The sequence below is a fragment of the Macrobrachium rosenbergii genome, chromosome 14 (genome assembly GCF_040412425.1).
Source record: "Macrobrachium rosenbergii isolate ZJJX-2024 chromosome 14, ASM4041242v1, whole genome shotgun sequence".
Classification (NCBI taxonomy): Eukaryota; Metazoa; Arthropoda; class Malacostraca; order Decapoda; family Palaemonidae; genus Macrobrachium; species Macrobrachium rosenbergii.
This window is the reverse complement of record NC_089754.1, coordinates 39,653,406-39,672,911: the sequence shown is the minus strand read 5'-3', so window position 1 is coordinate 39,672,911 and position 19,506 is coordinate 39,653,406. Positions and strand designations below refer to the sequence as shown.

The window sequence follows — 19,506 nt, the reverse complement described above, 5'->3', positions numbered from 1 at the left end:
TTCCGTGTTGAGTCAAGGACGAACTTCCAGCTACAACTTCATCAGCCTCGGGTGCTTATACGCAGGCACTTCCCTGACACACACACACACACACACACACACACACACACACACACACACACACACACATATATATATATTTTGTATGTAAGAGCGTTTATTACATAAATTAATCTATCAGTTAATACTATCTCAGCAATCAATGAATTTATAAAAAATGAATTAACACGATGTCTTTTTTTTTTTTTTTTAGTTCAAAAAACAAGTGACGCAATATGCAGTCATTATACTGATGCAGTTTGATATTATATTGAACATCAGCAACCTTTTCGAGTTTTAAAAATACGATTTTGAGAGAGAGAGAGAGAGAGAGAGAGAGAGAGAGAGAGAGAGAGAGAGAGAGAGAGAGGCTGTTTTGACAACGTACCGGATCGTGGATTAACTCCAAGATCAAAAGACCATCGTCAAGAGCGCTCGAGAAACCCAGAATTCCAATCTTGACACCGTAAAAAAAAAAAAAGGCTGGGAAAAACTTGCGCGCGCGCAGGCGTTCACACAAACAAAGGAGGGTCGACCTATGCAGCCCCCGGGAAGCTCCTTCTCTAATCCGGCCATTTATCTTATTCGGACGGTCGAACTCATCCTCCTGGATCCGTTATTTTAATGTGGCAACGAAAATGGATTTTCCATGACCGATTGTATTGAAGGTGGGATTGGAAGCTCCCGCATGCAAACTGCTTTTTGTTTTCTTCTTTCTCTTTCTTATTGTTTGTGGATTAGTTTGCCCAGTTGTGTTCCAGATTTTACTGCCATTGGCAGGTGAGATTGCCTTCATCCGACCGGATTTGCTGCGTCTCGTTTTTATTTCACCTGCCAGCTTCTGCAGTTTCGTGGAATTTATTCATTATTATTCTAACTCAGTTTTGAATCCCAACCCGTTATTAATTTTATCTACGTAATTTCTTTTAGTAATCAACATTCTTTTTTTAACCTTAGATCCCTGGTATTCTGTCTGCTTATCTATTTCTGTGTTTATTTGTGTCATTTTACTGAGATTGTCTGAAAACCTCTCGGTTTTTGTTGTCATCTTTCACCCATCCATCATCATCGTTTAACCCTACGTCTCTATCCATTGTTTCTGATTCGTCTGTTCCCTCCATCCGGGGAATGTGTGCGCCAGCGTCATCCATCACCTTTCCGTCAGTGTCATCGTGGTGAGGCTTTTTCCAGGTTCCTCATCTTTTTCTTTTCTCTCGTATTTCCATTAGGGAATGTTATCCTTTTCCCTTTCTCTCTCTCCCATTACCGCCAACTATATCGCATTAATGAACGTACACTAATTTTGATGCATGAGTTTTATATATATATATATATATATATATATATATATATATATATATATATATATATATATATATATATATATATATATATATATATATATATAATGTACATTATGAATGACCCTGACCTAATTTTGAGAGGGTCCTAACTTTAATAGTCGCTTTAGAGAGAATAATAATAATAATAATAATAATAATAATAATAATAATAATAATAATTTCTGTTGTTGAGGGATTATGGAACATAAATTCCTATTAAAACTAAACAGATTCGTCAGAATTAACCTCTTATATATACATATATATATATATATATATATATATATATATATATATATATATATATATATATATATATATATATATGTATATGCATAATATGTATGTATGTATATATATATGTATGATTATATATATATATATATATATATATATATATATATATATATATATATATATATAATGTACATTATGAATGACCCTGACCTAATTTCGAGAGGGGTCCTAACTTCAATAGTCGCTTTAGAGAGAGTAATAATAATAATAATAATAATAATAATAATAATAATAATAATAAATAATAATAATAATAATAATAATAAATAATAATAATAATAATAATAATAATAATAATAATAATAATAATAATAATAATGATAATAATAATTTCTGTTGTTGAGGGATTATGGAACATAAATTCCTATTAAAACTAAACAGATTCGTCAGAATTAACCTCTTACTGATGCTTTGGGTCAAAAATAATATGAACACTTTTATGATAAGTATGAGAGAACCTCGGGTCAGCTGAGCGAAATGAGGTTTTGTGAATTAGAACTAAGTTCAGCTGTAAATACACCTCCGACATTTTTGGTAATGTCAAATAAATCGACAGTGTTTGTGTAATAATCATGAATCAGTTTGTGACACTGATTCCTGTAATTTGGTTTTAGAAACCTGCTTTTGTTCAACGAAGACGGTAATTTAGTCTCCGATCGTTCTTTCTTTGTTGGCCTTTTTTTTTCTGTGGCTTCCTTATCATCTTGAGCTTTATTTTTAGTAATCTGTTTCATAATATATTTCATTGGTGCTTTTTAAGTGTTTTTTTTTCCAATAAATTTTTGGTCTTTTCGAGGTTCAGACGTGTTTCTGCCAAATCAGAGTTAGTAGATTGCTCTTTTAAATGACAGGTGTTGACTATCCTGAACTCCGTTTTCCTGTCTTTGTCCAGGTGACAGTTTCCATATTTATTGGGTTAAATTTATCAGTGATATCCTCACCAATACCATTTACGATCTTGTGAGATCTCCCCGCAATTGTGATAAAAACTCTCAGTGTTTTTGTCTCAGCTGATATTATTCAGACGTCTTCGTCATTAATAGAACTCTAAGTAATGAAGAGGTGGCCTCATTAATCACTCTCTTTTCACTTTTGGAAATTTAATGAATACTAGGAGAGGGAGGGTTGTTGGAACGAAAAACGCAATCCCGAGAGTCAATCAGCAGTCGTGTTAATCAGACATTTAATTAGTTCTGAAAGATAATTTATCTTCAGGTTACGTAACGCCAAATTATGCAGACATCTTCTCTTTGTTCAACTGGTTTATTTTATTTGCTTGCGTTTTGCAGTTCTCCTCTTTCGGTTTCAATCTCCAGAGATGTGCTTGTAAAAATTACCGAGTGACAATTATGCATTAAACGTTAGGACATGGCTGGAGGGGAGGGTTAAAGTCTTTGCAAGGCAAACTGATGGGTTTAAAAGGCTGCTGGATATTTCACTTTTGATTTGAAGGAGAGGAAGAGGGAATATTCTGCTGCTCAGTTCTCATCATGTGATCTTTCTCCAGGGTTAATGTTAGTACAGATTTCCTTCTAGATATTGCCAATAGATTTGCATGGGAAGAATAACTCTTAACTTAGGCACATGTACATGTAATTGACCTCATTCACATTTTATGTAATCAAAATGAGCGAGTTGTTGTTGATGGCGCGTTTTTAATGAGCTTGACTTATCATGGCTGCTGTTCCGCAGGGGCGTGCAAGGACCCTTGATGTTTGTAGTGTTTAATGGCGACATGACTGTTTGCCTTGAAAATAACAGTACAACATGCAGGGGATGCTAGTTCTTGTGAAGTTGTTCCCTCCCCCATAATGTGCACTGAGGTGCTTGGTATTCTTAATAAAAATTTAAAACGAATCAGTAAAACGAGTCAAGGCTATATTGTTTATATGATCTTTCACCGCACCATTCTTAATCAACTGTTCTTTGCACTGCTCTGAGTGATTCAGAGTATTTGACGATTCTTGGAATTATTGTCGACTTCTAGCTTTCTTTCAAAAGAAATTATAATGTAAGAAAGATGAAAATTGTGGCGTGACACCCATAGACATTTTTTTAGAATCGGCAGGACGTCAGTGACTTACGTACAATCACAAACATGCTGATAACAAGTCAGCGATCTTCAGTGAATCATGAATCCTTAGCAAATGCTGGGTAATCCTCTAGCATTGCCAATGTACATTGCACAATAGTTTTACCCTGTCCTTCGATCCTGTCAGAAACAGGACTGCTGTCACAGGAAAAGCTAAGAATGAAGAGGGAATAAGATGTCTTATTCCTCCTTGTTAGGCATAACCGTTACATATACAACTGAGGCCTTTGTCAGGGGATTTTCTCGGCAAAGTCCAGATACTATTATATTACTGTGATGAGATTCTTTGGTCTCGTTCGTTGTCTCAGAAGTAGCAATTCTGTCGCTTCCAAAGGGATTAGGCACCAATCATTTTCCTCCTTATCCCCCTCGTCCTTCTTATCCTTTAGTTTATGTATTTATATTGCTAGAGAAGATTTACCTGTTTCTCATAGTATTGTTTTCCATCATCATCCGTTTCTTTTTTCTACGAAAAGATTGTAGTTCCAAATTCCTGTCAGTGTTTATTTCCAAAAGGTTACCATTTCAAGACTGGTCTTTTATTCAATCTGAAGAGAATTTCGGAATAAAATCCTAGGTTGTTTTTTCTTTTAAAGTACTAGTTAAAAAATCCTTTTTTTTCCCTGATAGATTAATGTTTAGAATCTCTTTAAAACTGGCATTTTTCACTCCGAAGAATTTCGGAATAAAATCCTTTTTTTTCTGTTCTAATACAGTACTGATTAATAAATTCCTGTTTTTCCCCCTAATTGATTAGTGCGTAGAATCGCTTTAAAACTGGTCTTTTTTCACTCCAAAGAATTTCGGAATAAATTCCTAGGATTTTATTCTATTAGACTACTGTTAAATACACTCCTATGTTTCTTTTTTCTAATAGATTACTTGTTAGAATCCCTGTCCTCGTATCCCTGTCCTCGTATCCCAGTCCTTATATCCCTGTCCTCGTATCCCTGTCCTTGTATCCCTGTCCTTGTATCCATGTCCTTGTATACCTGCCCTTGTATCCATGTCCTTGTATCCATGTCCTCGTATCCCTGTCCTTGTATCCATGTCCTTGTATCCAAGGGGTTTATTGCGAAGATATATATGAGTGGCACGCGGCTTCGTATGTGTCGGAAGGCAATCCATTTGTAATCGTCTCTCTTAACGTCCACTGATAAGGGATCGACAATCCGGTCCGTAATGGACGAGTGGAAATTGATATTGTCCCTTCACGAAATTGGAAAGGGATCCCCGCGGCGCATTCAAGCCTCGGGGCCGGGGCTTGGGGGTGGGGGAATAGTAGAGAAGGAGGAAATGAACCTCTCGGTTGGGTTAGCTCATGTGATGAAAATAAAAAGTACGCCTGGTTGATGGCGTTAACACCATGTATTCTGTAATAATAATCATAATAATGTTTGCATTATATATATATATATATATATATATATATATATATATATATATATATATATATATATATATATATATATATATATATATATATATATGTGTGTGTGTGTGTGTATGTTCCAGCATAACTCTGAAACGCATTGAGCAATTTCGACCAAACTTGGTATATATATGACTTACTATCTGGAAAAGAATACTGTGGGGGTAAGACATCCCTAGCACCAAAGGGCACCAAAGGGGGTGGGGTGGGAAGGGCTTCCTTGAAACGGGCTGGTTTTGCCCGTGGACTTAGTGACTTATTAAACTACGAATTTATCACACCTCATTTTGGTATACATATGACTTACTATCTGGGAAAGAATACTGTGGGGGTAAGATATCACTGGCACCAAAGGGGGTCGGGGAGGAAGGGGATGACATGTAAAATAACCGAAAACGACATATTTTAGTGTCTAATCTTGTTTTCAAGGTCACTGAGATGAATGGTTACACTTCCAATGCCCCATAAGTCCAAGTTCAGCCACGATAGGAAGTGGGGGTGAGAAGAGATGAAAAATAAAATGTAAAAATGACAGATATTAGGGTCTAATCCATAGTTTTCGATGTTGCTGAGATGAATAGTAATAATCCCGATGTCCTTTTAAGTCCAAGTTCAGCCCCGATAGGAATAGGGGGTGGGGGTGGTGTTGAGAACGGGGTGAAATATAGAAAGTCAAAAACATGCTGGGCAATATAATTGAGGCAACTATCTTAACAGGAGAGAGAGAGAGAGAGAGAGAGAGAGAGAGAGAGAGAGAGAGAGAGAGAGAGAGAGAGAGAGAGAGAGAGAGAGAGAATTTATCAGCTGTCATTCAGAGTTCTCCAGGGCAGTGCTGGCTTGGTCAGCTAGTATATATATATATATATATATATATATATATATATATATATATATATATATATATATATATATATATATATATATATATATATATATATATATATATATATGTATGTATGTATGTATACATGCACACACACATATATGTATATTTTTTAGATGCAAACATTCTTATGGTTATCATTACAGAAAAAATACGTCTGAGTGACATGGAAATTCAGAAGAAAAGCAAAGTCCCCTATTGTTTACGTGTAATACATTACAAACGTGTGGACTGAAAATTAAACAGATTTCAGCTCCCATCTTCAGCAATAACTATTTTGGTTAGAGACATCAGCTGGAATAGTCTCTCGGTAGCTCCCTATTGTGCCATTTTGTTGCAAGCATTTGGAATATTATAAGCTCACAATTATCAGTTTCATCTCTCCATTATTATTATTATTCAGGGTAATGCCAGGTTTTATGGCCAATAACATTATCGAAATCCCAGACATGCATTAGTGCTGTTTGTGCCAGCGGATGGCGGGGCAGTGCAGTGACCCTTGACTTTAACAACAGGATACTCGCTCGGGGGCCAGCATCCATCAGTGGAGCGTGTCTGTCTGCACGAAAACACGAATGTGCGTGCGTAATTGTGTGCTTTACTGTAATGAAAACGCTGATGTTATCAATTGAGAAACGATAGAGGAAATGAGAGGAGTCGTATGTAAAATCAATTCGTAAGAATAAGTGGTATTTGACTCAGTAACCGGGTCGTGATTCCGAATAAACATTAATGGCTTTTACCTGTCTAGTTTGTTCGATGACGGATATAGGAAATGAAGTTTGCATCCAGCCGTACAGTATAAAATCAAGAATAATATATAAAATCTGTTGTTATCAACATGGTTTTGTATGTCCATCAGCATAGTCTGATAGGTAAAACAATCAATTTAATGAAGATTTATACAATAGCGTTAATGAGTTGATTTACTCATCCTTGGTCAGTATATTAAGCACACCTCGCTGAAAATGACTGAAGCGGTCGGTAATAAAACGATAGAATGCGTTTAACTTCGGATGATTTATCAGACCATATTTGGGTCAGTATACTGCAATACGACATTGTCATAATTTTTTCATAATTAAGCGGAAAGTTTCCAAAATATATCATCTTTTATGGTGGCGCTACTGAACCATCCTGAGCTTGGACAATAATATATGTGACCTTTTTTTTTTTTTTTTCGGGTCTGTGCTTCATTTGGGATGAATGAGGGGATTCTTTGGTTCTCCCCTGTTCAATCACCTGTATTGAAATAAAGGAATTATTTCCATAAGATGGTAATCTCGGTAATCAAGGGTGAGGGACATGGTGTTTTATCCTGGAAAATTCAATTAGCGAGAGGTAGTTTGTTTAAAATTTATTTTTATTTCTCATTATTTATAATACAGATACATATATATGTAATGAAGTGAATTAACTGTCACGTTTCCTATCTTACCGAATATTAATAACGTGATCTTTCACTCTATACTGACAATCTTTGCTCCTTCAGACATGATTTTAAAGAGAATGTGACGTACAAAGTCGCCTCGTAAATGTAGCAACCAAAATTTCAACACGAAGGCCACCGACATTTTACTACAGATAATTGAAAAAACTGGCTGTTATGATTATCAAGTACAGAATTATAGGATATCATAAAATCCACATTTGTCTGGAGTTGTAATTACACATATATATATATATATATATATATATATATATATATATATATATATATATATATATATATATATATATATATATATATGTATGTATGTATGTATGTATGTATGTATATATATATATATATATATATATATATATATATATATATATATATATATATATATATATATATATATATGTATATATGTTTGTGTGCATGTATGTACATACATACATATATAATTTTATATATATATGTCATGGATGATTGATATGTATTTATATTATGCTTAATCGAATAACAAGACTAATTATATGTATTCCTCCTTCTCCTTCTCCTCCTCCTCTCTCTATTTCCCGTCCCCTTATTGTTAATCTTCCTGTCTGTTCTCGGGGAAATTCGGACAGACTGAGAACGAAATGGATTGTCTTAAACTTATGCTGCAATTACCCACCCGGATGTCACTCTGGATTGAAAACATACGTCCTTTCAGAGATTGATTTGGAAACGGATATTCTTAATCGGTGTCCCGGGTGAAGGACGTTTCCCCTCAGTAGCAGGAGGAGGAGAAAGCTCGATGAATATCGTGTCATTTACTCAATCGCGTTAAAGGAAATCAAAGGAATTCCTTCGAACATTTTTTATTTTTATTTTTAGGTATCCTTCATAGAACTTTTGACATGTTCGAGCGTATTTACAGGAATCTGCATACAGCAGTGATCGTGTGCTGTATTTGTTTCTGTAGATATGTAGTCGTATAGGCAATTTGTTTCTATAGATATAAATTTTTTTTTCTTCAGATATACAGTCGTATAAGGATGTTTTCGTAGATGTACAGTCGTTTAAACAATTTATATCTGTATACATACAGTCCTATAGGCAATTTGTTTTTGTAGATACACAATCATATGAGCAATTTGTTTCTGTAGAAATACAGTTATATGCGCAATTTTTATTTTAGATATACAGTCGTAATGGCAATTTGTTTCTGTAGATATACAATCGTATAAGAAAACATTTAGCTCCAGCAATGGCCCCATATGTCATTTTTTATTTTTTTCCCCAAGAATAAAGAAAGCCAAATAGATGGAAATAAGAACATGGTGCAATACTTGATAATAATAAACTTCTCTTCTTATGTTCTGGGTCTTTGTGTTGATAGTTTCTAAAGGGATCTTTATATTGGTGGCCGTTTGTACTCCTCCGTAAACAAGTAGATTTTTCGATCTAGTGCCTCTCTAAAGACTGAAGCCCCTGGCTCTTATGTGTAAGTGATTTTCGGGGTCCGAGGCAAATGGTTTCTATTGTTATCGTCTCTGAGAGAGAGAGAGAGAGAGAGAGAGAGAGAGAGAGAGAGAGAGAGAGAGAGAGAGAGAGAGAGAGAAATGTATATTGGCTGTGGTTTAGAAGTGTCAGCGGGTTTTCAATATTTTATCGTTTTGACAAAGCATGAACACTGCTGAATTATCCTAAATATACGAGATTTAAAAAGAAAAATAAAGGCATTTTTATCCTGTAAGGTCTTAATTGTAAAGCTTATTATAGCTGTTAAATTATTGATTGATATTGGGGTTTTCTTTCTAAGAGCTAGTTCTTTATATCTTTAATAGATTTGCAGTTCCATTCTTTCCCCTCTACCAACACGTGTCGTGGACACACACCCAGTATTTTTCTATATCAAAAACATTTTTCTATTATTCTTAGTGCAAAATTTTAGTCTTCTTTAAATGGTGTAAATGTTGGTATGCAATGATAGGAAAAGGAAAGAGAAAGGAAAATAGAAATCGTCCCCATCTCGGTATGTGAAACAAATATCGGATAGGCAAGGCAACCGCGTAAAGTGGACATAAAAGTGAAATAGAAATCCGGAATTCCGGTGCTGGTTCTCTCTCTCTCTCTCTCTCTCTCTCTCTCTCTCTCTCTCTCTCTCTCTCTCTCATACACACACATACACACACACAAACAAATATATATATAAACTTTATCACAAACACAATTATTCTGTGCATTAATAAAATTTATAACAGAGCCTCATTGAAACCGGATGGTATCTAGCGGAGATATTTATTCAGAAGTTACAAGATTTCCAGGACTAACTGTTCCCATCATCTGGTGGCCGTTTAAATGAGGTTACCTATTTACACAGAAAATTTTAGCCAATATTGGCAAAAAAAATTTTTTTTTTTCATATTGGCTTTTGAGTTTGTAGTCAATGAAGCTTCATTTTCTTCTCTCTTTTACCTTAATCAAATTTGTCGTAAAGGCTGCTGCAATATGCATGGTAAGTGCAGCGATTTGTGGCAGATTGATTTAGATTAAGAAATAAAAAAAAGTCAAAAATTCGCATGGCATTATGAGAATATTCATCTCAAAGGAAACCATAACAAGTGGAGAAAGGTGAAGTAAACTCGTTAATCATTCTCCGTTTGACGACTTTCCAAGAGAGGAGAAAAATGTAATCTGGAAACTCGCTCAGTTGTGATTCAATTAATCAGAAATTTAATTCCTATTAAAAAAGTACATTATCTTCAGGTTACGTCTCGGAGTGTTATACAACCAGTCATTTCTTTGTAGACCCCTTTTATTCTCCTCAGCTTCTTCACTATATCTAATTTTGCCTCCTTCGAATTCAATCCCCCAAAGAGAGAGAGAGAGAGAGAGAGAGAGAGAGAGAGAGAGAGAGAGAGAGAGAGAGAGGCCATACACTGAGGAGATGGCCATTCAGCACTAGAAGTGTGTATGTGTGTGTGAGGAGAGAGAGAGAGAGAGAGAGAGAGAGAGAGAGAGAGAGAGAGAGAGAGAGAGAGAGAGATATTCAGTACCAAAAGTGGGAGAGAGAGAGAGAGAGAGAGAGAGAGAGAGAGAGAGAGAGAGAGAGAGAGAGAGGCCATACACTGAGGAGATGGCTATTCAGTACCAAAAGTGAGAGAGAGAGAGAGAGGGAGAGAGAGAGGCCATACACTGAGGAGATGGCCATTCAGCACTAGAAGTGTGTATGTGTGTTTGAGGAGAGAGAGAGAGAGAGAGAGAGAGAGAGAGAGAGAGAGAGAGAGAGAGAGAGAGAGAGAGAGAGAGAGAAAGGCCATACACTGAGGAGATGGCTATTCAGTACCAAAAGTGAGAGAGAGAGAGAGAGAGAGAGAGAGAGAGAGAGAGAGAGAGAGAGAGAGAGGCTGTACACTGAGGAGATGGCCATTCTGCACTAGAAGTGTGTATGTGTGTTTGAGGAGAGAGAGAGAGAGAGAGAGAGAGAGAGAGAGAGAGAGAGAGAGAGAGAGAGAGAGAGAGAGAGAGGCCGTACACTGAGGAGATGGCCATTCAGCACTAGAAGTGTGTATGTGTGTTTGAGGAGAGAGAGAGAGAGAGAGAGAGAGAGAGAGAGAGAGAGAGAGAGAGAGAGGCCATACACTGAGATGGCCACTCAGCACCAAAAGTGTGTGTGTGTGTGTGTGTGTGTGTGTGTGTGAGAGAGAGAGAGAGAGAGAGAGAGAGAGAGAGAGAGAGAGAGAGAGAGAGAGAACCCATGCACTGAGGAGGTGGCCACTCAGCACCAAAAGTGTGTATGTGTGGTGTGTGTGTGTGTGTGTGTGTGTGTGTGAGAGAGAGAGAGAGAGAGAGACATACAGAAATGTCGTGAAGTGACAATCTTGCTTTAAAGGTTACGACATGTCTGGAGGGGCGAGTTGAAGTCCTTGCACGGGTACTTGATGGGTTTTAAAGTCGCCTTATTCATATTCCTTGGGATGAGATATTTCTTGCTTATTTTTATTTTGGACAGGAAGCTGAATGTTCTCTAACTTGGTTGTTATGTGAGAATGGTGTTTTTTTCTTTGGACCTGTGAAGCAAGATCCTCGTAAATATGCTTTTTTTTTTAATCATAGTTTTAGGATAGGAAGTAATTCACGAACATATTGTCTGGATAATGGAAAAGGGGATTATTTACCCACATAGCAGATCTTGTTTATACGGTGTCGAGTTAAACTAAAATTAATATAAAACGACAGGAACTTATTGCAATACGGTATCGGTATTGGATTTTTCAGTTAGTAACTTTTGCAACATTTTTTTATTTTGCTGAATATATTCTTGCAATAACGATTATGCAATAAGAGGTCTCTTCATAGAGTTATGAGATACTTTGATGCTGACGACGAAATGAGTCTGCAAATCTTGTACCATTTCGTGCAAGATGAAGTTTTGATAATAACTGAGGTTATCATAACGTGTATGTTTATGTATATTAACACATGTGATCAGTTTATTTATTGTTATAATTATTTAAAGGAACCGAGAACAGCCTTCATGTTTGCGCATCATATTAAGTTCCGACCATGACGATGTTATCCTCTCAGCAAAGATCTCAGCGAGGGGATTTTGTTTATTTACCGTAACTCTGTGAGCTGTTCAGCTGTCCGACCAAATAAGCTTAGGTTTTGAATATACGCATTATGGAAAGGTGGAACCAGAGGAAAGGCGCTTTTATTACTCTTGGGGGTGTTAGTTAATGTTGTTGTAACTTGTGTTAGCATTACCATATTACATATGCGGTAGAAATCCCCTAGAAGAAATTAGGGATATAATTCTTTAAATTCTTCACCATAAAACACAAGTAAATTTTATTCTGATTTAATTTTGTTTGTTTTGCTATATATTTTAAGTATTTGATACGTTTTCGATGACTATTTATTTACGTAAATGGGTTTTTGAGGTCAGAAATTTAACAGCAAACTATGTTTTCTTTGAGACTTCTAGCTGGTCAGAGCTCAGCCCGCATCCACATGTTTTATCTTTTGTTTTACATCAGAACTTTCGGCTCAGGTAAACTTTGCCTGGAAAAGGAACTCGGATGAACGGGTTATCTCCAGGCGGAGGTTGGTATCATGAACACTTATTTTCTTTCATCCCTCCTGTTCATTTTTGTCATAGTTGAATTTTTTCCAACGGGTATGGGACTGGCAACTTCATCCCAGGAGTGTTTGTTTGATAAAGGAAACGATCATTTAAGTAGCGCCAGATAATAACTTAATGAATTTCATAAGTGACGAAAATACCACCCTCGTCAAGCTCGTTCTCGTATGTTTGAAAATGGGAAAACTGCAGCTGAAGACAATCCGATATACTCGCAAATACTTGGGAAATCTTGCTGCAGGGGTTAGAAGAGCGTCTTGTTCTCAGACAGTGATGCCTCTGGTATTTCTCATTTCGGCGTGAAATGTGTCAACACATATTCGCACGACGTTAATCGGCTTTTCATAAGAGGCAGAGTAAGATGCAGTTTAACTGATTAGCATTACGTGATGGATTTTCGCTGGAGAATTGGCAGATTTCCCAAATGTCGTTTTGGTATCATATTGTACGCAATTGCCCTCTCAAAACCTCATTACTTAAGGTTCTTAAGTCTGCGTTCTGTCTACAGAATTCATCTCACAAAGAGGTAATTTGACATCGGGTAGACTGAGCGGGTGGGAAGGCAGTTAAAGTATTATGGTCTCTTTATTACGGGTCATCAGATGAACTATCCCGCAATGGATTAGAGGAACCGGATGTCATATTTTCACGAAATTGTTGATGGGTCTCTGCGGTATATCTCAAACAAATGGAGGAGTGTTGAGAGACGTGACTTCTTAGAAGTGGTTACTTCTGGCTTCCCTTTTCATTGTGTGTAAGTTGAGTGAAATGAAAGTTGCAATGCGCTAGTCGTATAACAGTGTTATGCAAGTTATTAATTTTATTATTTTAGATTGTAGTTTGTCTTACTGTTGCAAATATGATGGATTGATAACACGGAACAAAGCACACCATGAAGTTAGTTTATATGAGGGAGGAATGCGTTTGGTATAATTTCCACGAAGGAGAGCGAAACCTGTAGCGAAGTGTTTGTGGCATTTTGGAAACTTCAATCATTATGAGTTTTTGCTGTTTTCCTATACCAATATGATAATTGAAGAGTTTCCAAACTACCATGAATGATGAGGTTTAATTGCAAAGTAAACTTCAGCAGAACTAAAGGCCCTCTTCAGATGTGTGAAAGAAAATTGAATTAATCCAACGGGTAGCATCCAAGTAAATTTGTACATGATTCAGCGAAACTTGTGTAAAACTTCTTCATGGCGCGTCAGAGCAGTAATTCAGCATCCCTGAATCGTAAGAGCACCAGCATCAGCATTGGTGACATCACCAGAAGACCGTACCACGGCTGTACAGTAAAGGGAAATGAAAGGTCTCGAGTGCTAGGCAGTGCTATATCGGTACACTTCCTCAGAACGCGCATGCAGGCGTTCTGCAATTTGAAGGGTGGTCGCTGAAGGCGATGGCAGAAGTTCCCTCTTGAATAGACTGTGGAGCGTCCCCCAAGCCGGCTGCCTTCCAACTTTAATCGAAATTATAATTACCATCGGTAGAGAAATGAAATTGCTATTTCGTCTGAAAGATGACATTGATGCTTTTATGTTCATTCACAACATCCAAACAGTTACCGTATTTCCGGGTTAACGTAAGTTTAGATCGTCACTGTTAACAATATATGTCTCTGTTAAAGGCAGATAGCAGTATAGAGTTATAGACTCTCATACGCCTTTAAAGGCGCTGTATTATGCTAGTAGCTAGGTTTCTCAAAAATATCCCTGCTGCATTTTTCTCATTTGTGGCGATGTCAATAACTTTTTCTGAAGTTTGGTTAACTGTGGGTCTGATTTTTTATTTCTTATCTCGGCTGCTGTTTAATTGGAATGGTTGAAGGGATTCTTCCGTTGTTCCATGACAAGTCATCTGTATTGTAATAATGGATTTATTGCCATACGTTGAAGATTAAATGGTAGAGATCTGGTGACGTGATCAGGAAATTTCAATTATTTGGACTCTCTCTCTCTCTCTCTCTCTCTCTCTCTCTCTCTCTCTCTCTCTCTCTCTCTCTCTCATAAAACTTATATATCTTATACATACATATACTATATATATATATATATATATATATATATATATATATATATATATATATATATATATATATATATATATATATATATATATATATATATATATATATATATATATATATATATATATATATATATATATATATATATATATATATGTATGTATATACATAAGCTGTAGGAGAGAGGAGAGAGAGAGAGAGAGAGAGAGAGAGAGAGAGAGAGAGAGGTGTAAATATATATAATTTGTATATATATATTTAATTGTATATATACGACAACCGCTTGTCGATTTGAATAATCTTCTGCCCTCTCCTCTTCCTTCTCTTGTCTGCTCACACTATCGGCCCTTTTGCCCTCCGATGGAATCGAGGTGATAGAAAGGCAATTGAATGCTTCCAGCACAGGAGAGCCAATCAATCACGCAAGCGTCAGTTTTCATTAGGAACTCATCGTTCATTCAGATCAATTTTGAATTGGCTATTTACCTGCTGATTACCAACAGATGAAGGGAAACTCACTGAGAATCGATGAAAAAAATCCGTGATGTCAAAGGAATTCCTAGAGGAATTTTGTGATGATGGTCCTCAGATATTTTTCAAGCTTTTGCTCATTGTGTTTGTGTGCTTAATACATATACATACACACGCACATACACATACATTTTGCATACAGAATTAGTAAAAACTTTTGATGTTTAAATATCGAGAAATTTATTTATTTATTTGAAATGTTTATTTCTTTTAGGTCACATCTCCAGCGACGATGATGTCTCCGAAAGTGATGTTCACAGCAGCCTTCTTGATTTTATCTCTGTCAGCGGTGTCCGGACGTAAACATTCTTCACACTCAGGTAGGAGATAAGAACGAATGCCTTCTCCTTTTCTTTGTTTCCCCGGTGCTCTATATGTCCGCCTCTCTTTTGGCTGCTACAGATGTCATAAAGTTTTTATGTTTTTCTTTCCACTACACACACATACGCACATATATACTATAATATTATATATATATATATATATATATATATATATATATATATATATATATATATATATATATATATATATATATGCTGTACTTCTGTATGCATATAAATATATATATATATATGTAACTATTATATATATGTATATATATACTTACATATATATACATAATATATATATATATATATATATATATATATCATATATATATGTAAATATATATATACATGTATATTATATATAAAATTACATTATATATTAAAATATCTATATATATATATATATATATATATATATATATATATATATATATATATATATATACATGCGTGCGTGTGTGTTTAAGTACAAAGGTGATACACTGCTCTATGAACTGCTAGCATCTTGATTTTTTTTTTTTTTTTTTTGCAATTCCTACATCCGTGCTAGAGTATACATCTTTTTGTCGATATGCCGTTTATGCAAATAAAAATCACACTTGACGTGCCACGAGAGATAGTAGAAATTCCTTGATGCTGAAAGGCCACCAGGCCTATTCCTCAGATATATTTTTGTATTTTTATATTTCTTCAGTCTGCTAAGTAAAGGACGACAGACGAAAGGCCTGGCATCACTCCAGTGTTTCTCTTTCCTTCGTGGATTTAGTCTTTATTTATATTACAACAAAAGTAGAGCCTAATGAGCAACATAAGTCAAGAGAAAGGAGACATTGGAAAACCCCAGGTGAGGCCGGTGCTATGTAAGTCCGAGCATTAAATAGCTACATTATGGAGGGGTTAAAGCTCTTGGTTTTAAGGACGCAGTTGGCGTGAGGTCAGCTCATTCTTGCAGGCATTATAGGCCGTGAGTTCAGGGCTATTACGGCGCCGGGCTAAATCTCCCCCAATCGGCGGTATTAAAAGATTTAGAGTGGCGTGATTCTGAAATCGTGTCATTACCGGCGGAACGCCTGGTGTTTACTGTTAATCATTTTGAGGCGATGGCATTTTCAATCGCATTTGCAATGGCATTCCAATTTTGTAATGGCTGCTTTGGTGAACGAACCGATTTGGCATATACAGTATACTGTATGCTTAAATGAATATTTGTATGTATCTGTATATACATAAGTATATATATATATATATATATATATATATATATATATATATATATATATATATATATTTATATATATATATATACAGTATATGAAACTTTTTTATCACCGTGATTTATATACAATCAAGAATCTACAAATGTTTAATATCGAATTCACGCTACTTCGGGAATATTATTCCCGAAGTAGCGTGAATTGATATTAAACGACATTTGTAGCTTCATTATATATATATATATATATATATATATATATATATATATATATATATATATATATATAGATATATATATTTATATACATATGTAATAGATATATAATATTTATATTATACAGTATATATATAATATATATATACTGTATATATATATATATATAATATTTATTTTATATATCTATATATACAATATATGTACACACACACACACACGCACATTATATATATAGGTATACATATTTGTATATAAATATTTATAATGCACGTTTTTTCGCTAACACTAATAGACGATTTCCAGAACTTACCGTACTTTAACTCGTTTCGGTTCAATCCCAGCGATTAGTGACCGAACCATTCTTAATAAGCTTACGAACGAACAATAGTCCAATTGAAAGCTTCTGTAATTCTAGCGTCGAGCGGCCAGAAATAGACCCACAATGAAAGAGAGAAAAGAACCGAGTACAAAGCAAAACAGCAATAGAAACAGTGCGTATAACGATGCCATTTTTAAGAGCTCAGATATTCTGCTTTGTACATCTTGACCTCAAAACGTTTTAGAAATTGTATAACCTTCCTTTCGTCACCTTCTTACTTTCGTCATTTGAGAGCAAAGTCTTTAGGAAAATTTGCCCAACTTTCCTGTGAGACTTCTTAAAAAATGGAAAGAGAAAGTGGCCATAGATATTGAGGCTTAAAGAATGGAAAGAAAAAGTGGCTATAGATAAAGAGGAAACCAATCACCTAACTTTTTTCTATAAAAGGAAGAAAATCGCAGGAATATGGGAAATTGGAAGGAGAGTAAGAGTTCCAGTATCTGTCGCGTAGAGATAAGTTAAGTCACCAGACCAAATGGCCGTTTTCTGATATTCAGAATAGATGGGGGAGGTGGTTCCTCTGACGAGTGTTACTCCGTTCAAGGGAGGAGGAACTATTTTTCTTTAGCCAAGTGGAGAAAGTTTTGTAAGTGTTTATGAATTTATTCATTTGTTATTCCCATTAGGCTATATTGAATATCGTCTCTTTTTCACAGTAAGTCTTTATTCAAACAGGTATTGTAATCAATGTCCTGAAACTTGCATCGGTAGATCTATTAATAAAGCCTTTATAAAAGTGTAGGAAACTTGCGTGATTTACTTTTGTTCATATTTAACTTGAGATGTATTTTGCTAATAGACTTCCCATTCTCCCTCTTCGTCTAATCTAATTGGGTAGGAAAATGTTAACTTTCTAATGAAAATTGTTTGTGCAACTTCTTGGCGAAAAAAATTTGGAGCATCATTATAATTTAGAGAATATTCCAGTTTTCTTTTTCAAGACAAGTTATCCGATATCCAAGAGAAACTTGAGGACTCTTTTCAGCGAGTAGAAGCAGAAAACAGCGGAGATAACAGAAAAATGAAAATAATTCTGCAGAGTATATTCAAACCCCTTCTTAGATATAATAGATTTCACTTTCAGCTTGATAATTATACCCGTATTCTGCTTGTTTAATAATACCTTCGACACTCGGTTACGAGCTCAACTAAGAATCCAAGCGAAAGTTGCTATCTTCTCTCTCTCTCTCTCTCTCTCTCTCTCTCTCTCTCTCTCTCTCTCTCTCTCTGATTAAATTTAATTTGCTATGTATCTTCCCACAAAATAAAGGTCCAGGAATAATCCAATAGCTTCCTTCGTAATGTAAACGATCTCCCCCTTGATTATGAGGTTAAAAAAAATGTTGACGTTTAGTATTTCATATTCAGTAATAAAGAAAGCTCGCATTTTTCTGTTTAATTTGGGCTCGAGATATTAGGTAAAGGTTTCGCGAATTAACGCAACTCATTATTTTTCTCGGAAATGTAATGATTAAATGAAACACTTTTGAAGTGTTCATGAACTACTCTTGCGAACCTAAGTGGATTTTGAATTCGTTTACGTTGAAGGCGTGCCTTGCGTTCTTGTTATTATTATTATTATTATTATTATTATTATTATTATTATTATTATTATTATTATTATTATTATTCAGTAACAGAAATATATTAAGACTCACTCTCAACCGCAATAGCCTCTTGTCATTAAGCCGTCGGAATCCAGCAAATTAAAGAAGTAGACCCGATAATAAATGAGAACCCGTAACAATGGAAACAAAGACGTTGAAAGAGGTTACGTGGAGAGAGAGAGAGAGAGAGAGAGAGAGAGAGAGAGAGAGAGAGAGAGAGAGAGAGAGAGAGAGAGAGAGAGAGAACAGTACATTTTCTGTTTGATGTTTCAGAGAGAGAGAGAGAGAGAGAGAGAGAGAGAGAGAGAGAGAGAGAGAGAGAGAGAGAGAAAAGTACATTTTCTGTATGATGTTTCAGATGAGAGAGAGAGAGAGAGAGAGAGAGAGAGAGAGAGAGAGAGAGAGAGAGAGAGAGAGAGAACAGTATATTTTGTATACGATGCTTGAGAGAGAGAGAGGGAGAGAGAAAGAGAGAGAGAGAACAGTATATTTTCTGTACGATGTTTCAGAGAGAGAAAGAGAGAGAGAGCAGTATATTTTGTGTACAATGCTT

At 35.5% G+C, this 19,506-nt stretch overlaps 1 protein-coding gene across 3 annotated transcripts in view; it reads left to right on the top strand.

Annotated features, from left to right (window-relative positions):
- LOC136845970 (uncharacterized) overlaps window positions 1–19,506 on the top strand; it is a 273,318-nt gene that overhangs the window by 128,739 nt on the left and 125,073 nt on the right. For all 3 annotated transcript variants that reach the window (XR_010855302.1, XM_067116519.1, XM_067116518.1), the window contains one exon: window positions 15,418–15,523. Coding sequence is in view for 2 of the 3 variants with exons in the window: in XM_067116519.1 (XP_066972620.1) it covers window positions 15,436–15,523 (88 nt within the window). In the remaining variant the exon portion in view is untranslated. The remainder of the gene's footprint in view (window positions 1–15,417; window positions 15,524–19,506) is intronic.